Source organism: Bradysia coprophila, chromosome X (genome assembly GCF_014529535.1).
Source record: "Bradysia coprophila strain Holo2 chromosome X, BU_Bcop_v1, whole genome shotgun sequence".
Taxonomy (NCBI): domain Eukaryota; kingdom Metazoa; phylum Arthropoda; class Insecta; order Diptera; family Sciaridae; genus Bradysia; species Bradysia coprophila.
In genome coordinates this window covers 1690767-1718659 of record NC_050737.1, presented here as the reverse complement: position 1 = coordinate 1718659, position 27893 = coordinate 1690767, and the positions used below count along the sequence as shown (strand labels likewise).

At 37.9% G+C, this 27893-nt stretch overlaps 6 protein-coding genes across 7 annotated transcripts; 4 read left to right on the top strand and 2 right to left on the bottom strand.

The window, feature by feature from the left end:
- Window positions 1–1566: 1566 nt before the first annotated feature.
- LOC119081709 lies at window positions 1567–7567 on the top strand. The gene is made up of 10 exons (XM_037190822.1): window positions 1567–2789; window positions 2849–3678; window positions 3749–3920; window positions 5344–5549; window positions 5639–5845; window positions 5920–6099; window positions 6161–6394; window positions 6456–6583; window positions 6650–7199; window positions 7265–7567. The coding sequence occupies exons 1-10, from the start codon at window positions 1913–1915 to the stop codon at window positions 7364–7366; spliced, it is 3486 nt and encodes a 1161-aa protein (XP_037046717.1). The 5' UTR covers window positions 1567–1912; the 3' UTR covers window positions 7367–7567.
- Window positions 7568–8979: 1412 nt separating this feature from the next.
- Window positions 8980–10095, bottom strand: LOC119082718 (serine/Arginine-related protein 53). Its single transcript, XM_037192302.1, has 3 exons — window positions 9613–10095; window positions 9290–9549; window positions 8980–9217 (listed from the first exon to the last, which is right to left on the bottom strand). Exons 1-3 carry the CDS (start codon window positions 9977–9979, stop codon window positions 9131–9133), a joined length of 714 nt encoding a protein of 237 aa, XP_037048197.1. The 5' UTR covers window positions 9980–10095; the 3' UTR covers window positions 8980–9130.
- Window positions 10096–10103: 8 nt separating this feature from the next.
- On the top strand, window positions 10104–13204 carry LOC119081848 (sphingomyelin phosphodiesterase 4). The gene is made up of 8 exons (XM_037191090.1): window positions 10104–10491; window positions 10556–10852; window positions 10913–11247; window positions 11307–11892; window positions 11956–12396; window positions 12477–12617; window positions 12682–12804; window positions 12868–13204. The coding sequence occupies exons 1-8, from the start codon at window positions 10462–10464 to the stop codon at window positions 13183–13185; spliced, it is 2271 nt and encodes a 756-aa protein (XP_037046985.1). The 5' UTR covers window positions 10104–10461; the 3' UTR covers window positions 13186–13204.
- Window positions 13197–14986, bottom strand: LOC119082329 (meiosis-specific nuclear structural protein 1-like). The gene is made up of 5 exons (XM_037191838.1): window positions 14495–14986; window positions 14193–14422; window positions 13889–14132; window positions 13434–13822; window positions 13197–13367 (listed from the first exon to the last, which is right to left on the bottom strand). The coding sequence occupies exons 1-5, from the start codon at window positions 14855–14857 to the stop codon at window positions 13250–13252; spliced, it is 1344 nt and encodes a 447-aa protein (XP_037047733.1). The 5' UTR covers window positions 14858–14986; the 3' UTR covers window positions 13197–13249.
- A 479-nt stretch (window positions 14987–15465) lies between these two features.
- Window positions 15466–26930, top strand: LOC119082372 (UPF0565 protein C2orf69 homolog). 2 transcript variants are annotated; one of them, XM_037191899.1, is made up of 7 exons: window positions 15466–15630; window positions 23498–23744; window positions 25272–25450; window positions 25515–25568; window positions 25639–25864; window positions 25925–26068; window positions 26160–26930. In XM_037191899.1, the coding sequence occupies exons 2-7, from the start codon at window positions 23568–23570 to the stop codon at window positions 26580–26582; spliced, it is 1203 nt and encodes a 400-aa protein (XP_037047794.1). In that variant the 5' UTR covers window positions 15466–15630; window positions 23498–23567; the 3' UTR covers window positions 26583–26930. The 2 variants fall into 2 exon arrangements, with proteins under 2 accessions (XP_037047794.1, XP_037047801.1); XM_037191906.1 differs by lacking the exon at window positions 15466–15630 and adding an exon at window positions 20932–21074.
- LOC119082427 (potassium channel subfamily K member 2) lies at window positions 18872–20889 on the top strand. The gene is made up of 2 exons (XM_037191959.1): window positions 18872–20104; window positions 20169–20889. Exons 1-2 carry the CDS (start codon window positions 19712–19714, stop codon window positions 20850–20852), a joined length of 1077 nt encoding a protein of 358 aa, XP_037047854.1. The 5' UTR covers window positions 18872–19711; the 3' UTR covers window positions 20853–20889.
- Window positions 26931–27893: the final 963 nt, after the last annotated feature.

Below are 27893 nucleotides of genomic sequence, written 5' to 3'. Positions count from 1 at the left end.
ATCGTTCACAGAGTGCTAAATTCCAATGAAAGTACAAACCAGGTATGGTCTGTCCATACAAGACGGAGGAAATAGCGATTGCATATATAAAAAAACTCACCTTTTAATGATTTTCACTGAGAGGTGAGTTTGTTTATATGAAATCACTATTTCTCCGCTCCATACGAATTTTGACATTAGACCATAAGTATAGAGTAAACTCTCTATACTACATTCAACTCTGTTATTGAACGAGTTGGTCATGGAATATCGAATCGTGATACTATTATGGGACTCAATATGTTTTTACTTACACAACTGTCAATGCAAGCCTGTGAGTCTCGCATACAACTAGTTTCGGACGGGCATTATCTGAACGCAAGCATGAAAATTATGAAATTGTCTAAGTTGATGTGGACCAGAAAGGCTTTCAAAATTCAATTCATGCCATAAGTGCGCTTCAGAATTTGAATTTCACATAAACCAGTGAATGAACAAAGTGTTTGGTTTTCACACGTCTAATTTTGAATTTTCAAGCGGACTTACGGGGTGAATTTAAGGTAAAGGTAGATCGATTCCAAGGTGATTCCAAAATGTTAAAAATCATCCACAGAAAACCTAAACTGAAAATATGCAATGATTCGGAGACATCGGAGGAAAAACCGAATTCTAACGCACCTATTTTCATATTCTTTTGACAAATCGAAAGATTTTAAAGAATCGGTCATACATTCATTGAAAATATATGCAAATTGAGAAGGCACTATTCGAAAATGAACCATTAGAAGTCTATGAAATTTAACGTTTTTGTTGTTCCGAACAGTAATTTCCATGCATCGTGTAGCTGTTCGGAGTTTACAGTTACTTGGACTTGATTTTGATTTATAAAGAATTGGTTACTGTAAATCATCGGTCTAATTGAATAATGCAGTGTGCAAATTGATTAGTATAATCTAGTATTCTAAACCCCATTTTAAGCATAATTTTGTCATTGATAAAAATCAGTTTGATACTACAACTCAATGAGTTATCAACTCATCGATGGTCCTTCGACATATTTGTATAAGAATGAATGATTGTAGGTGTTCGCGGAGGACATAGATATTTTGTTAACGCACTCATTTTTGTATTAATTTGGCATACATTGTTGGTTATAACGAGGAATATGAATTGTCGAATTACTGTCAAATTTCATCCATAGAGACCAGATAAGCACGTCGCTTCATGGCTGGGTTAGAACACGTCTGACGTCAATCATATAGTCAAGCTATAAATGTCGTTAACGAAAACGAGATATATCGTTACTAAAACCAAACTGTCAAAATTTTACAAATGTAAGAAAGTTTGACGGTTGAACTGTTCAATGAAAAAAGCAGTCAGGCCTGTTTTATCCCAGCCGTGAGGGACCGCGCTTATCATTTCTCTGATAGAGACATGACCTTATCAATATTTCTATGAAAACCGATCTCTGTGGATGACACTTACTTAGAACAAACCTATACCTTTTGTCTTGAATTTCGTTGATAAAAATGGCGTCACATTTCGGCGGCGTCTCGATGAAGAAAAATGTCAACACTGCAAGAATTCATTGGTGTGATTGGTGTGATTACTGCGCAGAATCAACAATGAAAGCGATATTTTAGTTCTACATGAAAATAATTTGACTTTCAAAGAACGCCAAGTTGCATTTCTTGTTTATTATTACAATAAATACGGTCATTCGATGGTGAAAATGTATCCGTAAATGAGTGAAATTATCCTCGCACCGGACAAAACCGATTTTTTGCCGCAAATTTTAAATATTTCCTGTGAAATTCTTCAATTGTAGAAATAATCTGACGCACTCAGCAATCTTATTTTGGGGTTTTGTTTTGTGGAAAAATTCTAAATACATTTGACCCATACAATCAGTAAATCGCAACATAAATCAACAATGCCGAGAATAGTAAGAGCAGTCGACGCTATTTTCGAAGATCCGAACATGACTTTACAGTTGGAATGTTGGCAAGACGAACTGAGTCCAGCCCAGCTGCAGGCATTTGAAAAAGCCGAAAACGAACATCGCAACATACGAGAAAAATTGAACGACATTGTGAGCAGCAGTGGTGGTGAGAATGTATTTCTCGGTGAAATATTCTCAGCCTATCATGTGACCGGTAGTGCGCCGGGCTTGGAGACAATAGCTAAACCAGTGGCAACAGTCCGAAAAGAGAATCGAGCTAAGCAGTTAGCGGAGGAGAAAAAACTCAAAGCTGAACGTGAACGTGAAGCGAAACGACGTGAAGCGACCAAAAATGTTCAGGTGATTGAAGATGATGATGATGAAGACTACATTCCCTTAAGTAAACGTTCGAAGGCAGCCAAGATTGAAAAGAAGAAAGCCGAAGTTGATAAGAAACCGATAGTCACGAGCTCAAAGACTAAATCACCGACCCAAAGTGGACCGGCTATCGTTCCCAGTACGTTTCGTCCAACAGAAAATACGTCCATCGGTGGATTATCTGTGGGTGATACGAAAAAACTGCCAGTCGTTGATTTGACGAAGGATGAGCCCAATAGCAAGAATGCTGCCGATTCGCGTGAAATCACTTTCAATAAATTGCAAGGCAAGACATTCCCGTCTTTGGTCGTCGTAGCAAGACCATCATTGAAAGTTAAAGACAATGTAAACGATCGTCCAGCTCTTGATGCCAAAGTCAAAGGTGTACTGATGCATACTGCGACCAAATTCACCGAATGGCTTATTCAACAGGGTCTAGTTCGATCCGAACAATCGTGTCAAGTCCACATTGGAACCGATTTGAAACTTGGTGAGTTGAGCACTAGCTCCATTGAATGATTCAAATTTCATTCCATTTATTTCCGCCAGGCATGTACTCTGATGCTTCAAAGTTTCCGTATTCAGGCGGTTACGTTTGGATCAGTGAATGTTGTCCCACACGTTTCGTATCCGTTTTTAGCGGATCACTATTCGAAGGGGCAGCTCATCCACCGTCAGTTCTGCTGAAACTCATTTATCATTGGGCGTGTCAAACAAATGTGCAGAATGTGGTGCAGTGGGTTAAAGTTGACAATTTGTACGTGAAGGGATTGTACACATGGCTGAGATCGGTCTGCACGGTTGCATTGTATCAGCACATCAATACACTTGGTGGTCCTGGCAAAAAAATCGAAGTCGGAGTCATTTCATTGGGCACAACCAGCCAAGACGGACAGCAACGTCAAGTCAAAGTCGAAGTACTCGGTGTTCTTGACACTCAAGCGAATATCGTCCGGCTACGAGCCGTTGAACCGTTAAGCGATGGTGAACGTAACTACAAGAAAAAGTTCGCCAAAATTTTGGAACCACTAACCGGCTGGGTGAGCAAGGACAGTCAAATTCTCACCGATTTGACCGTTGACAAGGGTACACTTGTGTCCATGGGCTACAAGTATGTCGTACAAACAACAACCACCGATGGCAAGGGCAAAAATTGCAACGCAAACATTATGGACTATCTCAGACGAATCGTTCCGCGAATGTTCCAAAATACGTTGTCGATGTTGTCGCGGCAAATTATTCAACAATTTTTGGATGAATTGGTGTGGCGTGAATGGTATGGCAAAACACCGGGCACCGCTTTCGATAACATTGTCGCTCATATCTCCGAGCAAACGAGATTGGACGCAAAGGAGTCGTTGGTCGTTCGACTGAATAAGGTAAAACGGAACGGATTTGGTTCCACGACTCGACGTATCTTCAAATCTTTTTCTTTTTAAACTGTTAAAGGTCGCTACTAATCCGTTCAAAAATTGGGCACATTTTTCACAAAAAGCGCCCGGTAAAGCTCTACGTGAAGATTTCTTCAGCAATTCAGCGTCAACGTCATCGATACGTTCGGCTAGTCCTGCAACACCATCCACGTCAAAGCGAGGAGGACGTCAAAAGCGCCGTGAACCATGTTCGTAACACACTTTTTTTATGAATAACATTTCATAGTTTCACAGTTTGGCTTTTGTTTCACTTTTTCTTTTCTAACTAACCTCCTATTGTTTAAATAACGTTCAACGATCGTTGAGAATTACTATTTTGAGTTAAACTTTTCTACATTTTCTATTTATAACTTTTCATTTTCTAATACATGGATTAACGTAAGCCTCTTTCTGAGGATCGATTGAAAACTATTAATAAACGTCTCAAGCGCCATTCAATGACCACAATTTATGGTTCAAGTTGTAAGATAATTTTTTATATGGCTACAGACCAACGGCAACAAAATATAATTCTGTTAAAATCCAAACCTTTATGTCAATTTTGGAAGAGATTACGTTGAACCCTTGACACACACACACTCACAAAATGTTGGTCGGATGTCCTGACACTTTCCAGATGAGCTTCTGGTTGATTATTTTGTAGAAATTCAGGAATTTTGTCTGAAAAATTCTGATGTGAGCAAGTCAACCGGAAATGTGACCTAAATTTGAGCAGTTTTTCGCTCCAGCTGATCCACAAACACACACGACTTGTATACACTGAGTATGTTTTTGAACACGACTTGTATACACTGAGTATGTTTTTGATACATATACGTGTTATGAGCGCTCACAGTCATGGTAGCAAAGACACTGTGTACTTTTAAACTGCTGAAATGAAGTCTGTTTGTATCGGATGTTAAAAAATATAATTTGGCCGGAATCGGGTCGTATTTTGAGACCAACTTGACCAACTATGGTAGCCCCAAAATGAAAATTGGTAGGTATTGCCCTACATTTAAAGTACATCTTCGTTATACAGATTTTGTGAATTTGATCACCATTCTAAGTTTACGGCTTCGCTCACGTAGAATCTACCCACTTTTGTATCTAAGCTGTTCCTCTATTTTTCAACGATTTCTCTCATTCCGTATGCTGTTTTTAATAGAAAGTAACAGAATCCGAGGAACTAAGAAGAACAGCTTAGATACAAAATTAGAATTTTTTATGTGGGCAACGATATAGTATAGTGGAAACGGTTTTAGCTTCAAAGACTTCGACAGACTACTATTTGACGACGATTTGCGACGATTCCGTGAGTTCTAATGCAAGTTTAACATAAACACTTAAAAAGACACAATCAATAGGGTTGTCCCCAATCTTACTTTCCTTTGGCTGTATACTACCATACTGGCTGCCATACTAAAATTGATTTCTAAATTCAGAAATGCAAGAAGTAAATAACTCCAACTAATTGATGTTCATTGCCATAAAACTCTCAAAAGAAGTCAACTTCGACTAACGTTCCGCCAAAATACTAACTAAGACTCCGTGTGCTGCTGCTCACTAACCTTGAATAACACCTTTTCAACAATCCAAGACGCGAAGTAATAAATTTTGTTAAAACCTCAGCACCGGAACCAGTGCCGATCAAAAAAATTAAGGAGGAGCCGAAACAACCGCGTGTCGTCGAAACAAAACGACCGGTGGCTAAACAAACTTATCGAGAAGAGTACAAGAAAGTCGAACCGACAATTCAACTTGAGTCGTACTATTACGGAATACTAGCCGGTGACAGTAATAACGATAGTGCCGTTCCGGTTGCGTTCAAAGTCAAGGTAAACGTTTCCTTCTTTACGAATGAGTGATAGACCGTACCGTTGTAGCACAAGATCATACTCGGATTTAATAATTGAATCGTTTACAGTGTGTCGTCTGCCAGGAGTACCAATATTCTAACACCGACATGATGAACCATTTGAAGCAACATGCTAATCCAACGGATGATTCGAGCAAGCAGTGCATCTATTGTCTTGAAAATTGGGCCGACAACGATAAGTTGTCCCGTCATCTGGTATTAGCTCATCCTATCGAAACGAAGAGTCATGCCGGCGTTGAATGTCTCATATGCGAGGTATGTTTGCGTTTAAAAGGAAATGAACGCTTAAAGTGGTAGTAATCGGAATCGATTTTCTCTTTCTTCTACAGTCGCATGTTAGCTCAAACACCGTTTTGGCTAACCATATGCAAAAGCTTCACGTTCAAGCTGAACTCCCGTATCGTTGTGGCTGCTGTAATTTTGCCAGTTCATCATTACGCGTTACAATCGATCACTTTTACAATGACCACGCGGATTCGGGTGCGCTGCAGTGCTCGTTTTGTTTGCAGGTTTGTTTTGAAAAACGTTTTTTCTTTCATTGTTATGAAACTACAACTTTGACTTTTGCAGGTTTTCCTGGCTGTAGACAGTGACGGGCGAATCATCAGCCACAACGTAAACCGTTATTTGGACCATCTCAAAAGTCACATGGTGAAAACGCAAATAAAGAAGTGCAACCGTTGTGTTCTATCTTTCGTTCATAAAGGAGCAATGAAAGTTCATTTGATCTATGACCATATCACCATGAAACACAAGAAACTTCGTTCAATGTGCAAAGGATCCACGAAGATTCCGAAGCCCAAGGTATAAACTACCGTTGGACGAATCCTTCAGCAGAAATTTTTGACGATTTTCTCTTTTGCAGCCTAAAACGATTACTCATCGCGAGGCAATTCAATATTTGATCAAATATGATCATGTCACGATGTATGTGGGTAATGGCAACATTTGTTTGGAATGTGACACTGACTTTGAGGAACACAGCCACTTTACGTGAGTTTACGTCTGCCCAAACGCATTGCCAATTTATTTAAATTTTCTGTCTTTTATCGTTTGCAGCGGCCTAATGAAGTGCGGCAAATGCAGATATCAGACATGTTGTTTGAGAGCCATGATGGAACACAACGGAAATTGTGTCGGTGCTCACGAAATCAACAACATATCACCGCTCGACTGTGAAATGCACTGCATCTGCGGCTTTTCCAGCATCGATGGAAATGCATTAGCTCGCCATTTGGCGACGTGCGAACGACAGACGGCGTATCCCAGTCTGGAATCGGTACAAGAGAACACAGTCAAGCGGAATATGTTGGACATGTTGGGATTGGTTCGTCGCGACGACGATGACGAAAGTGATGATCTACTGGCACCGGTTGATGGTGATTCTGATGATCGTCAAATGGATCATGATAATGACAATGCGACCGTAAGCGAACACGATGGCACTGCAGAGCAAACCGTGCCGCCACAAGACGACTACAATCAAGGCATGGCTGGTGAGACGAGCGACGAACATTTCAATACAACAATATCGTTGGACGATCTCGCTCCGCCATCGGTTGCACCGCCTGAAACTGATCGTACACCACAATTGCGTGATGAATATCAGGTAAATGTTTTTAGAGGGGAAAGGCCTGGATCGAAGGAAGTCGATTAAACGAATTTTCCTTACAGAGTTTGGCCACACCACGGGTCGCTCCCATTATGCAAGAGCATAATGAATATGAAAATTTGCCAAATGAAGGCGCTCAGCCGTCTGCATTCGATTCGTTGTAAAACGCCTGGAAAATTCGTCAAATCCATGTTCGGATCATTTAAAAAACTCTTTTTTTTAGAATTTGTATAAGTTGTACGTATGTACCTCTAGGCATAAGTTTCAATTCAATATGTAATATTTTGTAGTCTGCACAGAGAATGCAATTTTTGCGTTTGGTTTATTTGATTTTACGTAGAAATTAAAAATGACATAAAATGGGAGACCGAGAGTTTTTCTAACTATTATTTTTCGCACCGTTTTCGGATGCATTGCTTTTGTCGTCAAAGTCCATTAGGAATTAGATGTTGGAAAAATCTTTAGAAATCTTTCCGACAGAAAATCTTTAAAATTGAAGCCAGACCCGGAAAATATTGTGAAAATTTACTTACGTGGAAAATTCTTAAAAATAGATGAAAATCATTGAAAATCCAGCAATACTGAGAAAGAAATCCACCTAAAATCGTAGAAATTCGAAGTGGAATTTCCTATTGAAAATACTTTTCAGCGAACTACTTAAGTATAAAAATGAAGCTTTTGTTTTTGGTTCAATTTTTGTAGTTGGAAGACGAAAAAATTTCACCATCCAAAAGAGGACAGAGAATACGTTTTCAAATTCTGAGAATTTTGAAAAAAGACAAAAGAATACGAAGATAGAGGATGTACCGTAAAGGCAGATTCGCAGTCACTCCGTTTTGGTCGCCGTTTTCAAAATAACAAAGAAAACTGTTCTCTCTTTCCATTGTAATAGCGCAAACGGTGAGTAAACGGAGTGTAGTGCGTTTCATGCTTAAGAAGATATGGATTTTGCAACCAGGAGAGTAGATATTGGTTAAAGCACGAAACGCGCTCCTCATTGTTTACTCTATAATGCTTGATTTCCTCTTACGCCGTTTATGCTCCGTTTACGTTTTAAACAATAAAAAAGAGGCGTGGTTTAGCTAAACGGAGCGTAAACGGAGTAAGACACAGAGGAAAGTAGTGGAGAAACGCTGGAAGAATTGTTGGGAGAATACAATCATTTGAAGAGTGTATTAGACGAAGAAAGTCGGCAGTGGTCTCAAAACGGAAGGTAAACCTTTGTATAGTAAATCTGCTTCGGCACTTCAACTCCAGGACTATTTTAGTGAAAACGTTTTCCCGATTTTCTCTAAAAAAAAATCCTAAAATACTTCCTGCATCAACATCCATAACTCAATGTCATAATTCTTTGTAAAAATATATGAGCCAGTGAAGCGTCCACACGAACATTTAGGATTTGGCACATTTTATGGCTTCTACTGGACCACAAAGCGAGAATCGGAAATTTGGACGAATCATCACGCTCGATTTTGGTCTTGAATCCATTGCCAGGGAACTAGTTGACACTGCCTAACTGATAAACAGAAGAAATAAATTGATTCGAACCATGAATTATAGTAGCCCTTCAACCCTGTTTAGTAGTAGTAGTAATAGTAGTTACAGTCGAAAAATGTGCTGCACAAAAAGTAGCCCAGATAATACTTTCCTTATCCAGTGAACTCTCAGAAAGGAGTCTCTTTCTTGAACGGATAAATTTACCCAACCGAGTCACAATTTTTAAAACTGTTATTGGTCATCATTTAACCTGGTATGGTGAACATGTAAAAAATGTTTGCCGGTTGTTTGTGTGTCTTTATTTTATAAAAATGTCTGCGATGCGTCCCTAAAAGACGACCTTAGCGACTGTCTGGTGTTCAAAACAACTGACTAACTTTCCGGTCTCACGTCGCAATATATCGTTATAAAAAACATCAAAGAATCGGAGTCTAATTCGAGCCGAAAAACAATTTCTGTCGATAGTTAAATAGCTTTTTCACCCATTTCTCCATCCTAGCTGCGTCGTCACCGAATAACTAAGGGTGGAACAACGGAATTTGTTAAATTACGAATTAGGGAAAAGCAATCAACGAAAGATCGCTACTTACATTCGGATGAAACAGCGTGTTCTGCACATCATCCGGTGTATCCGGCGTAGGAACGATAATTGTTTGGGTATTGAGATCAATAACGACTTTGTCTGTGAGATTTTTCGACGATGTAAATGTTTTGGGTACGAACTCGTCCTCGTTGATCAAATCAATCGTTTCTTGCGTGGCGGGTTCGTCCAATAAATCGACTGATGTGAAGTTCTGTGTTATAGGTGGAGGTGGTGGAGTCGGAATTCGAGACGACTTCTTTTTGTTATCTATCACGATTGTCATTGTTAGCTTCGAACGACTTATTGGTTAAAATAGGAAAATGGACTCACCTTTAGTTACTTTTACTTCACTAACAGATGATGACGAATGTTCCGAATAGGATGATGTGCTAGACGAGTCTGATGAAGACGATGAACGTCTCCTTCGTCGTTCGCGGGAACTTCGTTTATGTGACCGATGTCTCTCCGGTGTGACTGATCTATAGCTCGTCGACGTTGATCTGCTGCCCGTCTGCTTGCTCGATGAATATTTAGAACGATGGTACGATGGTGTTCGACTGCGCTTTTTATAATAATGTTTGCTATGCTTGGACGATCTACTGCCCACAGATCGTGATTTAGACCTTCGATGGTGTCGGCGATCTTTTGAGTTGTCTCGCGAGCGTTTCTTTCGGGACGGAGAGCCAGAATGGGGCATTTTTCTGTGACACAAAATAATCTCGTATTTATTCAGAGGGAAACACGATATGGACACAGAATTTGAAGTTTGTTGTTTGCAAGACGGCCGATCCGATTCAAATGAATCACAAACGACGCAGACGTGTATTGGGAAGTAAACTTAAAAAATCAATTTTTGCTGTGTGGAGGCAATGAATACCCTAAAATATTTTTTATTTATTTTATCTTTAACTACTCACGACATTCGCGACATGACAGTCATCGCTATAGCCGAAGAAAAGTTTGTCTTTCTTTATGTCAATCACGACACATACACGTAGATTTCTTCGACATGCTTCGGTACAATTAACTGAGTGCATCTCTGTTTCGAATTGACAGTTAAACTTCTTCATTGCCAATATTGTGTATACACACAGGTTCCAGTGCGCTTTTTAGCCGGTAGTTTATTATTTTCTTTTTGTTGAATTACTATTCGTTGAGTTTAATTAACAAACAACAAAAATGATGTCACCGGGAAATGACAACTACGGGGTAAATGAAACACTTTATTGAATCCAACCATTTGTCTAAACTAGAAAACCCGCCGATTTTACAGTTTTTCTTGTCGGACGTGCTGAACTATCCGTTGATAGCTAGATGTACGGAATTCAACCACATTATTGACAGATGCAGCATAAAGGAGCTGCATGACATATTCCCAACTTTAGTGAATTCAATATTCGGCGTACCAAACACAACCGGTTGGGGTCTGCGAACCATTTGCCGTTCATTGAATCAACACGAATTCGATTGTCTCTATCATTTCTTCACACCAATTGGACCGATGTTTCGTTTATGCTATCGCTTGCTCAACGAACCGTTCAAATTTGATGTGCCAATTGAAATGTTACCGGTAAAATTGTTTCATTGATCGGTTGACTTTGAATTAAATTACCAAAATTTTGTTTCACAGTTAAGTACCAGCCAAGTGCTACTCAACGGTGGATACTCCAATTTCTACGCAGATATGATCAATATCGATCCCATTCGACGACAAATTGTTTCGCTGTCTCTCAACAGTTTCGATTATTTCATTTTTCATTTTTTATTGCACGGATTGTCGCCTATTCATATAATGTATCCGGGTGCACTAGCCGCTCATAATGGCATGTGGCAAACGTTGTATTTCACATTGACGGCCGATTATTTATGTACATTTTTACCGGCAAATCCCGAAAACATTGTGATGCCAACAAATATTTGTGGATCCGTTAAAACGACGACAAATGTCCCGATTCAGCCGATACAGTAAATGTCGATGCTAACACGCTTGGACTTCTCTAAATGAAAACATATTTTCCTTGCAGACCAAACCGGTCACCAAAATACCTGTCCCTCTCGGCCATAACGCATAACTTCACCACAAATACCACAACGATTCGTTCTCCGGATTCGTTTCGGCAACACTGGCGTACAGAAAGCGTTTTGTATCTATTCGTTGACATCTGGCTGAGGCACAATTTCGACGAATGCAGAGAGCTGCCCAGCAGCGAATTTATCCGAGTCGTTCGCATTCTCGTCAAACAGTTGCACATCTTCGGCAATTCGGCAGATTTGGATAATACGTCCATGTCGCTGTTGCGTAAATTAGCCCAACCGATGATGAACGCTCAGATGTACGTTTTCTTAAGATGCATCATATCACGCTGGCCATTGGACAGCTCATTTACGACGGTCCTGGAATTGTGGCTGAGTTACATTCAACCGTGGCGATACATATTCCCGAACAACTCTATGTACGTTGGCAGTCCACAAATTGCACACCGGTTCGAACAGTTTGTGATGGAAAATATGATTTCCTACACACAGATTCTGGTCCAACTGCTACCCAGGTTCGAGCGCATTGATTTCTCGTCGATGAGAAATGTTATGATGTTGCATCGAGTGCTCAAGGTAAGACAAAACGAAACAACACCGATAAACGGTGTAACAGAAAATTATTTCGTACAATTGCAGGTATTCGGACAAGCCAACTTGTCGGACTTACTGAAGCTAAATGAACAAGAAATCGGTTCGATGAACATTGGCATGATGTCAACGCCGAACCATAAATCACCGAAGCATCCAGACAGTTTCAACGGGCCGTCCAATATGAATCTTTCATATCGCTCCGATCAGTCACTTCATAACGAGAGCTACAAACATTTGTTCGGCGTGGAAGTTCAAGACCATCTAAAACATCTGGTACAGAAGATGTTGGCGTTCAGAGAGATTCATTCCGAGCACGCCGCTAAATTGGAACGAGATTTGATAAATCGTCGCAAAGGTTTCTTCAAATACATCAAGTGGTTGCTGATACATGATGATGATGCTAGTAGTCAACAGGAGCTGAAAGACAGTAAGAAAATCCCTGATTTGCTGAACAACATGCTGTGTGCTGTCGCCGATATTTTTGATGTAAGTGAGACGTTGTGTCTTTTCTCTCGATTTCTCTAGCTGAAAAGAAACTGACGAATTTTGACGGATTTTTCTTTTAGATCGACATACCAACATCGGAAGAAGTGTTCGCATTCAGTTCACAATATTCTTGGGATGAAAGCCGCAGTTATGACAAAACTGCTTTAATGCAAGCCGAAATGGACATGGACGTATTCGACACATATCCATCGCCTACAATTGTAACCGACATTTTTTGTTTGAATTTCTGAATTGAACTGAAGCTTCACAAATTTCTTTATTTAGATGAAGAAACGTGTAATGGATGTCCAATATATGGGCGATCCAGCTCTAATACCGATTCAAAGTGGTGAGATCGCTTTCTTGGTTCGATTTCTCCATATTGTTGCGACGAGAATCAACGAAACGGTTAGATTCGCTCGAATTGATCGCCATTTTCTTAATGATTTTTTACAATTTTTCAAATTTTAGTATCCCAGAGACATCGATGGCCTATGGAACCGTAACGGCATACTGGGACAATTAGCCAGACAGGTACTTCATCCTCCAATGACTCTACGTTCGTTCGATAAAACACATGGAATGAACAGAGAAGTGAAGCAGGACATCGGTGCACGGGTCACGTTCAGACAGTTCGGTTCATACAAAACATGTGCCACCATATTCGGTGCATACTTACTAGGTTATTTGTTTTATGGATCGGGTGTCAGTGGTCTCGTTATATTGTCCGTTGTTACATTCGTGTACGTTGTAGTGGTCTCATTTCTCAACGATCCGAAGGTGCATTAAAAAGACTGTTCTCACTTAAGCCTGGTTTATTAAGCGAATAAATTGCGATCTATCACCGATGCGTTCACATGTTTAAATGGGCCAGATCTGTTTCTCGTAGTATTCCTGGTGGAAAGTAGCCGATAAGTTCGGTCGCGTGTTCCTTTAACAGCTTCAGACGTTCTTCTTCGATGATTTTAAGTCTGTGGACGAAAAATTAACAAATTATCAAATGGACCATCGACACAATGTTCTGCTGGTGGACATACAATTCCTCTTGTTGTTCCAAATCGTATCTGTGCTCCTCGGCCAATTTAATTTTCTCCATTTCACGAGTAACTCTCCGCTGGTCCATAATTTCTCGCACAGCTCTGTGATGTTCCATTACCATTCGACGACGTTTATCTGCAGTCATTTCATCGATTCGATCCCGTTCCGATAGTAGTCTGAGTTGCTCGGTTCGAAATTCTGCATCGTCATTTTTCTCTCGAGCTAATCGATCCAAATTGTCCTGTTTCTGTTGTTCCAATTGAATTCGCGTCTCGATGCGTCGACGAAATACTCGTTCCAAATTCAGGCGTTCCTTCATTTCTGCCTCTTCGTTCATCTCCTCAATTTTGAGTGCCAGTAAGAGTTCTTCGCGACGTTGGGCTTGTTGCTGTAGAGAAAAGTTGTAGGAGTTGAAATTGTAGAAGCGTAGCAATTATTCACCAATTGGACCTACCTCAATATCCTCTAATTCGGCGCACATTCTTTCTGCCAGTGCGAATGAATGCTTCAGTTTTTCGCGAGCAATCGCCTTTGCCTCCATATTTCGAATTTCCTGTTCTTGGAGGTACTTCATAATGCGGCGATTTTCTTCCTCGATTTCGATCTGTTCTCGTTCCTTCCAAACTTGTTTGGAATGCTGTAGTTCTTCAAGGCCTCGCCGTAGATTCTCTTTTTTGCGCAATTTCTCGTACAAATCGCTGCAGAAGAATTGGTTATTTGGACTGGGTCCTTTCAAGAGATGCATTCGTCTAACTTACGCTATCTGTTCTTCCTGTATTCGTCGCACGATCTCATCCAGCTTCTGTTTCTCCTCTAAGAACTCCTTGTACATCATTTTCTTCTCAAATGATTTGTTCTCAATTTGCTCCGTCAATTGATTCCGTAGTAAAAGTTGATTTTCTTTCTCTTTCCGTTTGAATTCGTCGATTTCACGCTGATACGCCAATTGTGATTCAGTCAGAAGTTTCTGCTCTTTCTTAACATTCAACTGAAACATTCGTCGTTGAAAATCCGTTAAATTGATAAAATGAACAATCAAATCAATCGATCAAATTTTTACCATTTCTTCCAGCCTGAGTGCTTCCTTTTCGGCCAATTGCAGTCGAATCGATTTCGAAACATACGCTGCCCGCAACTTACTCTCCAATTCCCTCAGCTCCTGATTAGATTCACGAATCTGTTGACGACGTTTCGAATCAATCACTTTCAGTCTGTGCCGTTCGTTCATATCAGCCGCATATTTTGCCTCTTCCATTAACCGTAACTGCTTTCGCTCGGTCATCTCTTTTTCCTGATTAATTTTTGCTTCGATCATGAGCTCTTCAGCCTCTTGCCGAGCTCGTCGATTGAGCACTTTTTGTAGTGCTTTCGTTTCGATTTCATTTAAAGTGGCAATGTAATTACTGGCGTTTCGATCGACCATTCTGATGGTCGCAGAAAGAAAGATCTATTAAATGCGAACACGAAAACAAGTTTCCTATAAAATCGTATGAGAAAACTGAATGTTACCGTATTACCAAAACAAACCACTTTAATCAAATAATAAACAAACAAAACTATTCGGTCTGTGAGTTGCCGCATTATAGGGTTGAAAAAACAGGGTTGACAGGGATTTTAGTTCGGATTAGAAGTTGTACTCTAGATTTTTGTCCATTAATTTTTTTTGTATTGAATTAAGATTTAATCAGATCTGGTTTTTGTTCACGCTTAATATACATCTACAACATAGAACCATTGAAAACATCAGCTCGAACAGGCCATGCTGACTTGTAACGAATAACTGACACTAATTGATTGGAAAATAGGTCTGACATCTACAAGCATAAATTTTTCGCTGTAAATACAACATCGACGCGAACCTGAGTCATATTTATACTATGTCCTGTCCATTAAAAATAAGAAAAAGTATTTGCATAGCAAAGAAAACTTTAATCAAGGCTAATCCATCTAGTTTTTGAAATTTCGCGCTCAAAACCAAAGTTTTACATTCACTGAAGACATACACCTTTCATATTTTTCGCATTTTATTATCCAAGCTATCGCAGTTTATCCAAGTTTGTTGGATGTTTGTCAATAAAAATTATTCTCCCGATCGTTGTTCTTAGCATTTAACAAGAAATTTCATTAATTTTCAAAGTGATTAAAATTGTGGTGCCATTGCAATTGTGATCGGTGTTTTGTTTAAATAAATCCAGGGTGAGTAGAAAGTCATTCAGTTTTGTATTTTGTGTCGATTTTTTTGAAACAAAAATGTTTAGTTAAAGTCAAGAACGATTCGTGACAATGAAAAAAAGCGCTCAAAATTTTATATTTGAGAAATTTTGTTTTGTTATTGATTTTTGTGGTCGGTTTTCATGCACAAGCATAAACAATTCGAAATTAATTGAATTATAATGACAAATTATTGCACTAGGTCTTATTGACGACTGTGCGGTGTTGAATCGTGTCTTTGAGTAACAAATAATATTAGTGCGAAAATCACAGACATTTTCGTCTTCAAGTGTATAATTTTCGGTATATGCATCCAGTCAGGGTAATGTTTATAAACGAAACAGCAATTATAAAGTAAAAAGTGCCTTTGCCCGTGGAATGGTAAAATGTGAAGTGACAGCAGCCACCATAACATATTATATTTCTTTGAATATGTTACTCTCTGACGGTTAAATTGGATTTATTTTAGATTTTTTGATTGTTATGAGCGGTATTGATGAAGATTAGAATTTTATATTTTCTCTTGAGGACGTTTTGTTTTCTTTAAATTGTCAGTATATGATTCATTCGATTATTTCACTTCGAAAATTTTTTCTTTGTCCATTCAGCGGAACTGATATGAATTGTCGTTTTTTTCTTCTCTGTGATGAATAATTCGATCACTAGCTGATAAATTGCGGTCTTAGTAAATTTCATTTATCACCGTCTCATTATTTAACAACCAAGATAAGAATATTAAGATCTCAAGGTCGTTGAAATCATTCAAGTATCCTCAGCCTCACGTATAGTCTAAAAAATACCATACCAATGATATTCAATTCGACAACATCTTTGTAATTTTGCATAGATGTTATACGGTATACAGTACTATTCACGGTGTGCCTGAACCGATTTTTAGTTAAAAACAAAAGAGAATTCTGATCAGCGAAAGTTATCGCTTAATATCGGTTCAGGCACACCATTGATTTTGTAGCAGATACTGTTGGGTCGGAGGGATGAATGTTCAATTGCAATAACATAATATTTAGTAAAAAAAACTGCAAAGCCAACCAAAAAAGTTACCGGATCGCATCGGTCAGAAATCTTGCGTAGCACCCTAGCAATGTAAGTAGAACATTTTGAGCTTTGCAATTTTGGGAGAATATTTTCTGTGTTTCGCTACTAAATTTGGGGTAAGACAAAAAATGGGGGACCAATTTTATGTCCATTTGTAAGGAAGAACACTAAAATTTTTCGTGCTACAGAACCACCTGTGAATTTCTAACTCAATCTCTGCTGGATTCATGGGAATGGTCAAAGGGATTCTTTAATTTTGAGTTCAACAAGAGGCACGAACGAATCAATTTTCAATTACTCAACATTTATGCATATCTTGTGGGATCCTAGGCCTGCCTCACTTTTTTGTAACTTGATTTAAATGATACATTCAGAACTGAATTAAGAACACAAACATAGTGAGCAGCATTTACAACCATAAACTCTTTGATTTATTACATCGCGAGGCTTTACGCAGATCATCAATCTATTGAGGGAAGAGGTCATATCGATTCAGGTTCGCAGGTTGATAGGATCATAATAAGTTAGGACAGTTAAGATCAGCCAGGGCTACCAAGAAGCGCTCTTATTAAATGTAGGTGAAGGCGCATTAACCCAGGCCAGACAATCTAGGGTACGACTCATACCTCCTTACCATCAACATCCAATTATTAATTCTACTTCTACGACTTTTTAGTAGGTTGCAACAAAACAAAAAATGAAACCTTTCACATTTACCTTTATGCCATAAATTTGACCATTTTGTAAACTTAGTTACATACTTTGTAAAGCAGGACTGACTATTCTTTTTCCTTAAATACCTTATAATTTTACCGTAAGTTCCTAAAGGCAGGGTAAATTAAAATGATCGATTATGAAGATTTTTAGCGTATCCGGATTTGAAAGCGAGTGTGGAACTATAGTACATACATTACTTAACAATGGGACAAATGATGGAAATCGGTAAACACACAAAAAGTACCATTTCCATTTTTTTTTTTTTTTTTTTTTTTAAGTTTCTTTATTTGTTTAAAAGAACAAACACAGGAAAATCTTAAAACAAAAATAGCGGATACAAATCCTACTGCTTTACATTGACAAATTCATTACAAAGCATCGCGCGTGAAAGAAAAACAAACAACTGGCATCAAAGGACTCCCGAAACAAAAATTAAATCAAAAAGACAGGCTTTAACGGCAATAAGCAAACTTGAAGAACTAGAACATTAGAAAATTTCAAGTTTAGCCAGAGAAACGCAGATCCCAAAACTAGCTCGAGAAATGACCAAATTCACTGGTTCAAACTATACACTTGACGAGGTATACCGCGTTGGCTTTTATTGAAAATCGTAATCGGATGGTTGTTGTCTCCGATAGATTCATCGGTTTCCCATTTGGACCAGAAGGCAACCGGCAGGTATTTAGGGTCCACCCCATGATGAAACGTAGCTATGTTTTTGATAATCGGGTCGTCACTATCAGCACACCGTTTGATGAAATGTAATGCTTGATCCGTGATAAATTTGTCCACTCTAGCCGTTCTCGCTTTGCGATACAAGGTGGAATTATTCGCATACAAAAAACTGCCTTGTTCGCGTTTGGTATTTGTGGTGGATCGAAGGATTTTTCTCTCTGACAACCGAATTCGTTCCATTTGTGCTGACGACGTGATCGAAGGATTGGCCCAAATTGGTGCAGCGTAGCATACGATAATTTTCCCATTGTTTAGTCCTGCCATAACGTTATCGTTGAACTGGGCTAACGCGTGTAGAGCGGATCGCTAAGTACCATTTCCATAATTTACCCCATTGTCAAGTAAAGTTTGTTTTTTTTCAAAAATTTGAGGTAAAGTTTTGGATCCGTGCAGTAAAGTTAACTTTATCTCACGTTTTTGAATAAAATAACAAGCTTTCGATTGATTTTAATCACATTCAGAAAGTTCTTTCGGTGTATTGATCTTGCGCGCTCACGTTTATACTTCGAAACGGAGCTTATGTGTGTGCATTAGAACTGTTTACAGATAACAAACCTAACAAATGCAATATAAACAGTTCAAATGGGCGGTATGTAAGACTATACTGGCTTTCAATGCTGGATACACTCAGAGTCGATCATTTTATTTTGCTTCCACTTTATTAGCACCTAAAATTGTTTTAAGATTTATCGAAGATCGCAGAAAAATATTGAAAATTTACTACTACATAACGTTTATGGATCATAACGGAATGGCGACACACACTAGTTTTGTATACTTTACGTACATTTTCCGTTTAGAGATTGGTGTGTCGAATTTATCTCGAAATCGAACCCGACCCGTCAAAAATATTAGATTCAGAGCCTATGTCAAGTCCCCTCTCTTTCTTGGCCTATAATTTAACTCGATGAAATTTTCAAAAAGCAGACCCAGTCTCTTACTTGAATAGTCCCACCTAGCAGAGTCCTGAAAAATCTAATGGGAAAATATCCCCGGGCTAGTATTTGGATGGACCACACACACACACCTCTCTACTTTCCGTTTCGTTGCGCAGTAGGAGATTTTTAAATTACAATTTAAATGTGCTCTTCGATTAAGTAGATACACATTTTACACATCACAATCGTTTTTATAATTAAAAGAAAAAAATTCGCCTTCCAACACACATATCCTATAAATACAAGAAAATGTGCTATTTATGTTCTCATTTTCGCATTTTTCCAATCATTTTATATATAATCTGCTGGCTGGTTACTATAACACCACTACACTATACACACTGACTACCACACTAAGTTTTTCATCACAAAAGTGAATGACGAATTTTAAATGAAATTCCATGATCAGTTCTATTCGTTTCGTCTTCAGTACACGATCGAAGAAAAAAGAATACGATTTTCAGGTGCTATTTTCGGACATTCGCATTTAGAGTGAGAAGACACAACGAAAATTGTAAATCGGAAAACGTGAAATAAATTTTATCGTGAACTGTATGGTAATAGAAAATTGAATTCAGTTAATACAATTCAATAAACAAAGAAAGAAAGAAAGAAAAAAAATGCATCGGAACCGTCCATCAGTCCGTAGCCGAGAATCCTCTTCGTCGATTTCGATAGATAATCGCGGCAAAGTGAAAGAATGTTGCCGAAAAACTGTTGCTTTCATGTGCACCCAAGTCGGTGTAGGTGGTTTGATTGTGGTTTACGCTTTGGTTGGTGCTCTCAGTTTCAAAAGCATCGAAACAAATGCAAATTTCACAAATAACAATCACATTGACTTGGTGAACAGTATGCGAAAGAATTGCTCGCAACAACTGTGGGTGAAATCGGAGGTGTACAACATTTTCAATATGTCACAGTTCAAGAAGGAAGTCGACCTTACGTTGAAGGGTTACCAGCAACAAATGGTGGATGTAATAAAAATGGGTTGGAATGGGAAAACACCGGAGGAGGTAAGCTCTAACTAGCCTAATTACATTTCACCGAATTAATGCAATGCGGTTTATTGCACTGAAGGTATGGTCATTACCAGCCGCATTGATGTATTGCTTGTCGGTGTTTTCGATGATTGGCTATGGAAATATGACTCCTCGTACGGAGTGGGGAAAGTTCACTACCGTCGTGTACGCTACTTTCGGTATTCCACTGTACATTTTGTATTTCATGAATATCGGAAAAGTGCTCGCAAAGACGTTTCGCTGGTTTTACACGTGGATTAAGGAGTGTAGCACAGATCCTATAGACATTGAAATCGAGGACGGTAGCATACATGCGAAGAAGAAAATTATTGTTCCGTCAACCGCTTGCTTGTGGGTGATGTCGTTCTACATATTGATCGGAACGTTGATGTTTGCGCATTGGGAAAGTTGGGGCTACCTGGACAGTGTGTACTTTTGTGTGACCAGTTTGTGTAAAATCGGTTTCGGTGATTATGTGCCGGGCACTTCGAGCAACAGAACTATCGTATTGCTGGGCGTCACCATAAATGATGAAACGAATCAAAACCAAACCAAATTAGTAATAAATTTCGTGTACATGCTCCTGGGAATGGGTCTGGTGGCGATGTGCTACAATTTGATGCGAGAAGATGTTCGCGTCAAAATGAAAGAAGTGAAGGAGGACATGATGTTGTGCTTAGAAGATTTACGATTAAGATTTTCACGATGTTGTGGTAATAAAGACTTAGAGTTTGACGATTGATAGATAATGAACTGTGTGTCGGTGGAAAGAGAAAAATGTGGACGCATAAACTGATCTCATTATTGAAATAATTTTCTTTTTCTGTCGTTCGACTTAGTCAATATAATTTGTCGTGTGGCACAGTGTGTTAAGTGAGTGAGTTTTGCGTATTGTTCTTGTTGTTGTTTTTTTTTTAAATTTATACACACTGGATGAAAGGCTAAATTATTTTTCTTCTTGGAGGTACGTTTCACACGATTAACTTAAATTAAGAAAAATTCTAACCCAGGTGAAAGTAAAAGTCTCAAAATTTCGAAAAACGTGTACTCACGGTCTACCATTTATCAAGTGGCGTGGCGACGACACCTCTTCATTTTCATAGAAAATTTACGGCTAAGCATAGAACTTGTCTTCATTTTTCATGTGTTTCATTGATGAATACGGTTCGATGTACAACAAATGACACGTCTTTTGTGCCGTGAGTATACGTTTTTCGAACTTTTGATAATTTTATTTTCACCCGGGATAACTTTCACAAATATCTCAAGTAAAGAACAGTTTAAGTATACAAATTTCCGAAACGTAGACTTGACTTGGTTGCTTGGTAACTTGGTTAAGTGGCTGAATTCGTAACTTAGAATATATTGCGTACCTAGGACTGAAATTCTTTTTTAGCGTGTGAGAGGTTTCCAGACAGAGTCGAAGCCGAAGTCTGGAATCGAATACGCTAAACAATACTTTTAGGGCGTGGTACGACAATATTTTTTTATATTCGACGAAGTCGCACTTTTCGGGTCCTAGGTATGCGGAAAATATTATTCGTACCAAGGACTAAAAGTCTTTTTTAGCGTATTCGATTCCAGACCTCACCTTCGGCTCTGTCTCACACGCTTCGGTTCCTCTCAATTAACACTACTGATATTAAGATTTTTTCGTGCTAAGCTACATTGAAATCACAGAAAACGTCCACTACGTTTGGTCAGTTCAGAACAAAACGTACATATTGACTACGTTCACAGTACATGAACGTGGTTGCTTTCAAACTGAGCATACAAAACCAGTATCAAATCGAAGGTCCATGTATCGAAAATTTCGGGAGACAATTGTGAATTTGAAGTTGCAAAAGTCACTGTTTTTAAATTCAAATTTTCTATTAAAATATTGACAGAATAATCACCATAGTTTGTTACGACGTCTTCAGAGGATCTCAGAGGAAATTTGTAACGATTCGCGGAGTCTATGACCAACAATTTCAAGATGTTCGTTTTATAGGTTTCCATCCTAAACATCCATTTTATTACTGGTTTCTGTAACTTAATTTAGTCGTATGAAATTACTTGATGTGAAGAATATGCTCAATAAACACCGCGAGCATGAGTCATATCGTACATGATGTTAAATTGAAAGCTTAAAAAGTTCTTATGCGTTTACCAAACTATTATTTTGACGGGTTGACTTTGAGATCGTTCGGCTCGAGTCTTAAAGCCCCATCTCTCTACTATTAACTTATTTTAGGGTGCTGTAAGGATCTCTAATTTAAGGCGAACAAAATTTATGAACTAAGAACGATTGTCGTTGAATAAAAATTACAAATGTGTTCGACCGTCTCGTTATTAAAGGCACAAGTGCATTTGATGCTAAAAGAAAATTCTAGTCATTTCAAAATCAAACAAATAATTACCCTACGTGTAAACGAAAATTGAAATAGAGGAACATCAAAAACCAATTCTACCGCAAATAACTAGAAAATTCAAACAGATTTTATAGCAAAGTCATTACTTCACAAATTACTTTTAGCTTTTCCAAATAAAATCGTTTACAGAGAGGCTACAAATAAATTGTAATGTAAGTGCTGCACCATCTGTTCGGTATTTTAAAGTCATAATTGAGTGTTTATCTAACTGAAAAAAAAGTGTGTTGTAATTTGTTTATAATGCACAACGATCACCCAGCGATCAACAGACAATGGACAAGGTTCTTGCATCGTTACAACCACTTTACGAGCGAGTTGCATTGAATAAAGAACCACAGGAATTTTTTGTAATAATCTGTACACATAAAAGATGCAGTAAACAGAATAATCGATACATAAAGTTTCATAAAGTTTACGCATCAGATTGTTATTTACATTCCGATCGAGATTCCGATGTATACTCTAAATTTCTGCACACACCATTCAAAATTGTGTACCGAACAAACATTTTCTTCGATCATTTCGATCGTTACATCGAAAATAAAATTTGACAAATTAAGATCGACTTAGCTTTTAATGTAGCTGAATTTCCATCGTTTTTCGAGTTAAAGAAGAAAAAAAAAAGTTTATTGCAGCCAGTATTAACACGTTTTACGATCTATAATCGTTAAGACGATAACTTCAATTAGCTATCATTACTTAAAATATTTGGCAGTAAATTTGCTTTGAAATTGCCAGTAAAAACCATACGGTGAATTTGGAAAAAAATAGGCAAAGAACAACATAAGCTCTCAGAAACATTTAATTTAAAAATAAAATAAATTTGAACGAAGATTCGAAGCAAAAATGAAATATTTATTTATGTTGAGTCGTTTCTCGCTCACATTTTTTTTTTTATAATTTTAACTGATTTATTTTCCTAAGATCAGCCATAAAAAACCATTTTTTTTTTCTTTTTCTCCTTTATTTTTAGATCATTGCATACATTTTTTAACAAAATAAATATCAACGAATTTCATACAATTTATAAAGAAAAAGAGGTTATGCTTGGTGGCACAACAACGACTGGGCGCATTGGTGCACAAAATACAGTTCCGATAAGATTACGAGCAGTCTCTGGATTTCAGAATCGTTTAAATGATGTCGTCTACTGTCCACCACTTATCAAACAAGACGATGAACCACCTACATCAGTGGTGTATTTTGGTGGGGACGTACAGGTAAAAGAATATATCTATAGAGCCAAATTTATTCCCAAATCGCAAAAAAATAAAGTTGAATATCGTCGTTCTCTTAACACGTGTCAGAAACTATACTATCGGAATAACGACACTTCAATCAGTGGGAATATTAACAAATATGTCAACGATTATGTCGAAGAGGTTAAGCTTTAGATGATGTTTCTCTTTTTTTATTATTATTATTTCACCCGAGTTCCATTGAACTTTTAGAACCGAAAATATTTTTTTATGTAATTGGCATATGGCCAATAAAGATTCACTCAATGTGCGATCCAGTGTTGTTCATACTTTATGGGATTGTCATCAATTTCAGTGTAAATTATCATTTGTGGCATTTCAAAACAAACTAAATGAAATGTTCACGCTCATTATACGTCGGGATGGATGTTTGAAGAAATCGATGTAAAAGAAACAATGACCAAACGGTGGAGAGTGAGTTTTAGCTTAATCAATTCATCTAAAATTTCTAAATTGTTTATAATTCATATTGAAAGTACAACAGGGGTCACCCTCTTATCCTTTATCTTAATGCAAATTGTTTGGTTCGCCCATTCGCGCAAAATCTACAATATTTTCAGACATGAAGAGTCACGCAAACTAGAATCCTCTCCCCTTCTGTTGCAGAACCTATTAAAATTCCCGAAAATTCAAAAATTTTATTTATTTGTAAATCTTAACAATGATCATTTGACTGGCTTCAAATTGTCTGACTGGCTTACTCATGGTCGGAAACAGCCAAAAAATCCAGAAGTTGTTCAATATGTAACCTTGGAAGTAAATAAGTCAAAAAAATTGAACTTTATGTATTTAATTCGCTTAAAATAGGCCCTGCGTCTGTTGCTTCCTTCATACCTGCGCGACATACAATTCAATTTTTTTTAAATGATTTTTTCTAAAATTCGAAAACTATGATCTCGTGTCCGAAGCATTCAAAGGCCATTATCAAATTTTAATATCTAAAATATTTATGTGTGTGTCACATCTGAAATCGACTCTCCAAAAATGTTAGTTTTCGATTGTAGAATGAGGTCAACCTTAAATTATATTTACTTTGGAAAAATTATTAATTTATAGCGAAAATATTCGGAGATAACTTTATGAATATGACGGACGTAGCTCTTAAAATAAAACTCAGTAAAATGTGTATTTCGGTATGACAGACGACATGACAGAAGCTACAGCTCTATGTGTATACATAACATCCCATAAATCTTTTTAAAAAAATCGTTGAACCAACAGTTGGTTCACAACGAGTTTCAAAGTTGTTTTTTTAAGAACAGATCTTTGTAGGCTAAATTGTTCGACTGATGGACAGAATTTCGATGCTATCAATCTGGTTATCAAACCACTTATGGAACCTTGGTACGTAGTGTCAAAACGAAAAAGTAGCTCGAATTCATAAAATTTGTAGTCTAGACGACACTAATAAAGTCCAGTCCATATACCCTTATCCCATGTTTGTTCCAAGCTACAGACCAACCCTAAATTCCAACATTTTTGTTCTAGGATTTCTCAGAAAATATGGAAACAAATCGGGACAGCAAAAGTTACATGAAATACAATTTAGAGAGCACTGCCCTACTTCTAAGAAATGGTTTCCCCAAGTCTCACATAATTGTGATTCGACCGGCACGTATGGAATTCAAGACTTTTAGCTGCTTCGACAATTTTGTGCGTGGCAACAGGTTGGTCGCACCATTAAAATGATTATTTATTTTCATTTATTTAATCTCATTTAATTACTTTCAGCGCTGGCGTTCCAGATCATACTCCAATGCATCATTCGTTGCAGCACCTGGAAAAGTAAATATCGCCAAAGAGTTTTTCTTTCAGAATAGTAAGAGGAGTTTTCTGACGACCTTTTGTATTCCAGATTACTGCAGTCGATATCGCAAAGGCTGTTAAACATGAATCAAGTACCATCAACATCCGGTACATCGACCAATCTGGAAACGAACCAGGAAATCGACATTGACATTTTGCAAGTACAAGAAACCGTAACAGTGGACACTGATGGTGAAATTGAATTTTCCTGTAAAGATGGCAACTCTTCGTGCAATTCAATATCCACAGCCGATTTGACAACGGAACTGTTACAGGTAAGATTCACATGTCGAACTGTGTTTTGTCGTTCGAACTTCAATTATTTCGAATTTTAGAATGATATTCAGACAACGATAGCATCACCTAGTACATCGGAAGTGGTCGAATTGTTGGACCCGATGTGGCGTGAAAATCTTAATCTAGAAAAATGCAAACTAATTTTAGTAGGTTTTAGTAAAGGCTGTGTAGTTTTAAACCAAGTGAGTGTAAAGTACATGGAGAGATGAGTAACTTGATCACGTTGATCGTAAATCTAATGAAAAATTTGTTTTCCATTCTCCTTTCCATCAGTTTATCTATGAATTCCACTACTTGAAAACACTTACACCCGACGACAGCACCATGATCCGTTTGCTGAGCCGCATCAAAGAGATGTACTGGTTGGACGGCGGTCATGGTGGCGCTAAAAATACTTGGATAACATCGAGAAGTCTGCTGGAAACGTTGACCCGTCTGGGCATCAATATTTACGTACACGTTACACCATATCAGGTTCAGGATGACCGGAGGCCATGGATCCGAAAAGAGGAGAAATCATTTACCGATTTGTTGCGACGATTGGGTGCCAATTTGACCAGATGCTTGCACTTCGACACATCGGCGGTGGCCAATTTGTATACGCATTTTGAAGTGTTACAGGTTTTTCGGCAACCGTGCCCCACACAACAGCCGGTGCACATAAGTCCGCTAAAAGACGACGACGAAGAAAAGTGACAAAAATTTGAACATAAATTAATTGATGTTTATTGATTCGCGTATGTATATGTTCCGTTTGTCGTATCGATGCATTTTTCATTTGAATTATTTTTTTATAAAAAAAACAACAAATCTGCGTGTATGATGTCAACTTGATTGTACATAGTAAAAACTGATATAGTGTATGGTCGTAGCTAATATTACGATACAATTTTAACGATAAGTTTACTTCCAAGCGATAAAAAATATTTTTATTTTCATTCTCTTTTCGAAGAAATTATTTTATTTTAATCGGTAACTAAGAATTGTATACATTTTCCGGTTCATTAAATTTATCTTGTTTGGTGTTAAAACCATGTCATCACATCAATAGTCTACGCATTAAAGGTTCCATAAATAATTTGTCTTCACGGGACGCAGCAACAAACAATTTTCAATTGTTAGCCGTTCTGGCAAAGTGTGACAAAAATAATCGATAGAACTTGGTGGTTCATTCGAAGAGACAGATTTGGAGATTTTCAGAGATTTTTTTAAAAATTATTAGCTTTGGGGTAGGGGATCAAAAATTGGTTTGCACACTATTTAAGCAGCATCAGAGATTAGCACAGGGACAATGAGATTAATTTCTAAGAAATATTTTTCAGAAAAACAATTACTAGCGAGCGATATCGGAATTCAAACTCCGGCAAGAAAATGACTCATTACCGTCTCGCACAACAACCAGCTTTAAGTATTTTCCGGCCGTACCGTCTTGCTGGAAAGTGAAGTGGAACTGAGTAAAAATTTCTCGGTAACCAAAAATGTAAGACTGACTTCCCAGTCCATAAATATTTGGTGGTTTGTTCGCCGACGATTTGATTTCTCGGTAACAATATATTTGGCGAAAATATTTCCCGGTGACGAGATTACCAGGACACCGCATTATTTTCATGCCCGGAAAATTGTAAAGTTTTTAAACTTTCCCTACATTCACCGGAGTTGTGTTCCTGTGTACAAAAAAAAAATATCGTGGGACTGTACTCAGGACATCAATTCGTAATGTTTGTTCAATTTTGAGCAGAGGCCGCCCACTGAAAAAGTATTATTGCTCTCTACCGGCTACAAGATTACTTCGCCTTTACACTTTCTCTGTTGTATTAAAGTATATTAACTTGACTCGAACCTTAGCTTCGGAATAAACCACCTCTATCATCTGCACGTCACAAAAATAATCTTGGTTCAAAATTGCGAGTCCGTTGAACATTTTGCACCTGATGATTTATATTATACTCAAAGTGTTTATCGTTAATTTTGAATATGAATTACAGACTGGACGATGTTATCGAAGTG

Coding starts and splice junctions, on each gene's coding strand:
- LOC119082329 (XM_037191838.1), bottom strand. CDS start 14,857: ATGGTCGATCGAAACGCCAGTAATTACATTGCCACTTTAAATGAAATC. Junction 14,423..14,494: donor CACTCAGGCTGGAAGAAATG/GTAAAAATTTGA, acceptor CGAATGTTTCAG/TTGAATGTTAAGAAAGAGCA. Junction 13,823..13,888: donor CCGAATTAGAGGATATTGAG/GTAGGTCCAATT, acceptor TTTTCTCTACAG/CAACAAGCCCAACGTCGCGA.
- LOC119081848 (XM_037191090.1), top strand. CDS start 10,462: ATGATGTCACCGGGAAATGACAACTACGGG. Junction 10,853..10,912: donor TGCCAATTGAAATGTTACCG/GTAAAATTGTTT, acceptor TTTGTTTCACAG/TTAAGTACCAGCCAAGTGCT. Junction 11,248..11,306: donor GTCCCGATTCAGCCGATACA/GTAAATGTCGAT, acceptor TTTTCCTTGCAG/ACCAAACCGGTCACCAAAAT.
- LOC119082427 (XM_037191959.1), top strand. CDS start 19,712: ATGCATCGGAACCGTCCATCAGTCCGTAGCCGAGAATCCTCTTCGTCG. Junction 20,105..20,168: donor ATGGGAAAACACCGGAGGAG/GTAAGCTCTAAC, acceptor ATTGCACTGAAG/GTATGGTCATTACCAGCCGC.
- LOC119081709 (XM_037190822.1), top strand. CDS start 1,913: ATGCCGAGAATAGTAAGAGCAGTCGACGCTATTTTCGAAGATCCGAAC. Junction 5,550..5,638: donor CGGTTGCGTTCAAAGTCAAG/GTAAACGTTTCC, acceptor AATCGTTTACAG/TGTGTCGTCTGCCAGGAGTA. Junction 7,200..7,264: donor AATTGCGTGATGAATATCAG/GTAAATGTTTTT, acceptor TTTTCCTTACAG/AGTTTGGCCACACCACGGGT.
- LOC119082718 (XM_037192302.1), bottom strand. CDS start 9,979: ATGCCCCATTCTGGCTCTCCGTCCCGAAAGAAACGCTCGCGAGACAAC. Junction 9,550..9,612: donor TGAAGTAAAAGTAACTAAAG/GTGAGTCCATTT, acceptor CAATCGTGATAG/ATAACAAAAAGAAGTCGTCT. Junction 9,218..9,289: donor ACACGCTGTTTCATCCGAAT/GTAAGTAGCGAT, acceptor TTCCACCCTTAG/TTATTCGGTGACGACGCAGC.
- LOC119082372 (XM_037191899.1), top strand. CDS start 23,568: ATGCTTGGTGGCACAACAACGACTGGGCGCATTGGTGCACAAAATACA. Junction 25,865..25,924: donor TGACAACGGAACTGTTACAG/GTAAGATTCACA, acceptor TTCGAATTTTAG/AATGATATTCAGACAACGAT. Junction 26,069..26,159: donor GCTGTGTAGTTTTAAACCAA/GTGAGTGTAAAG, acceptor CCTTTCCATCAG/TTTATCTATGAATTCCACTA.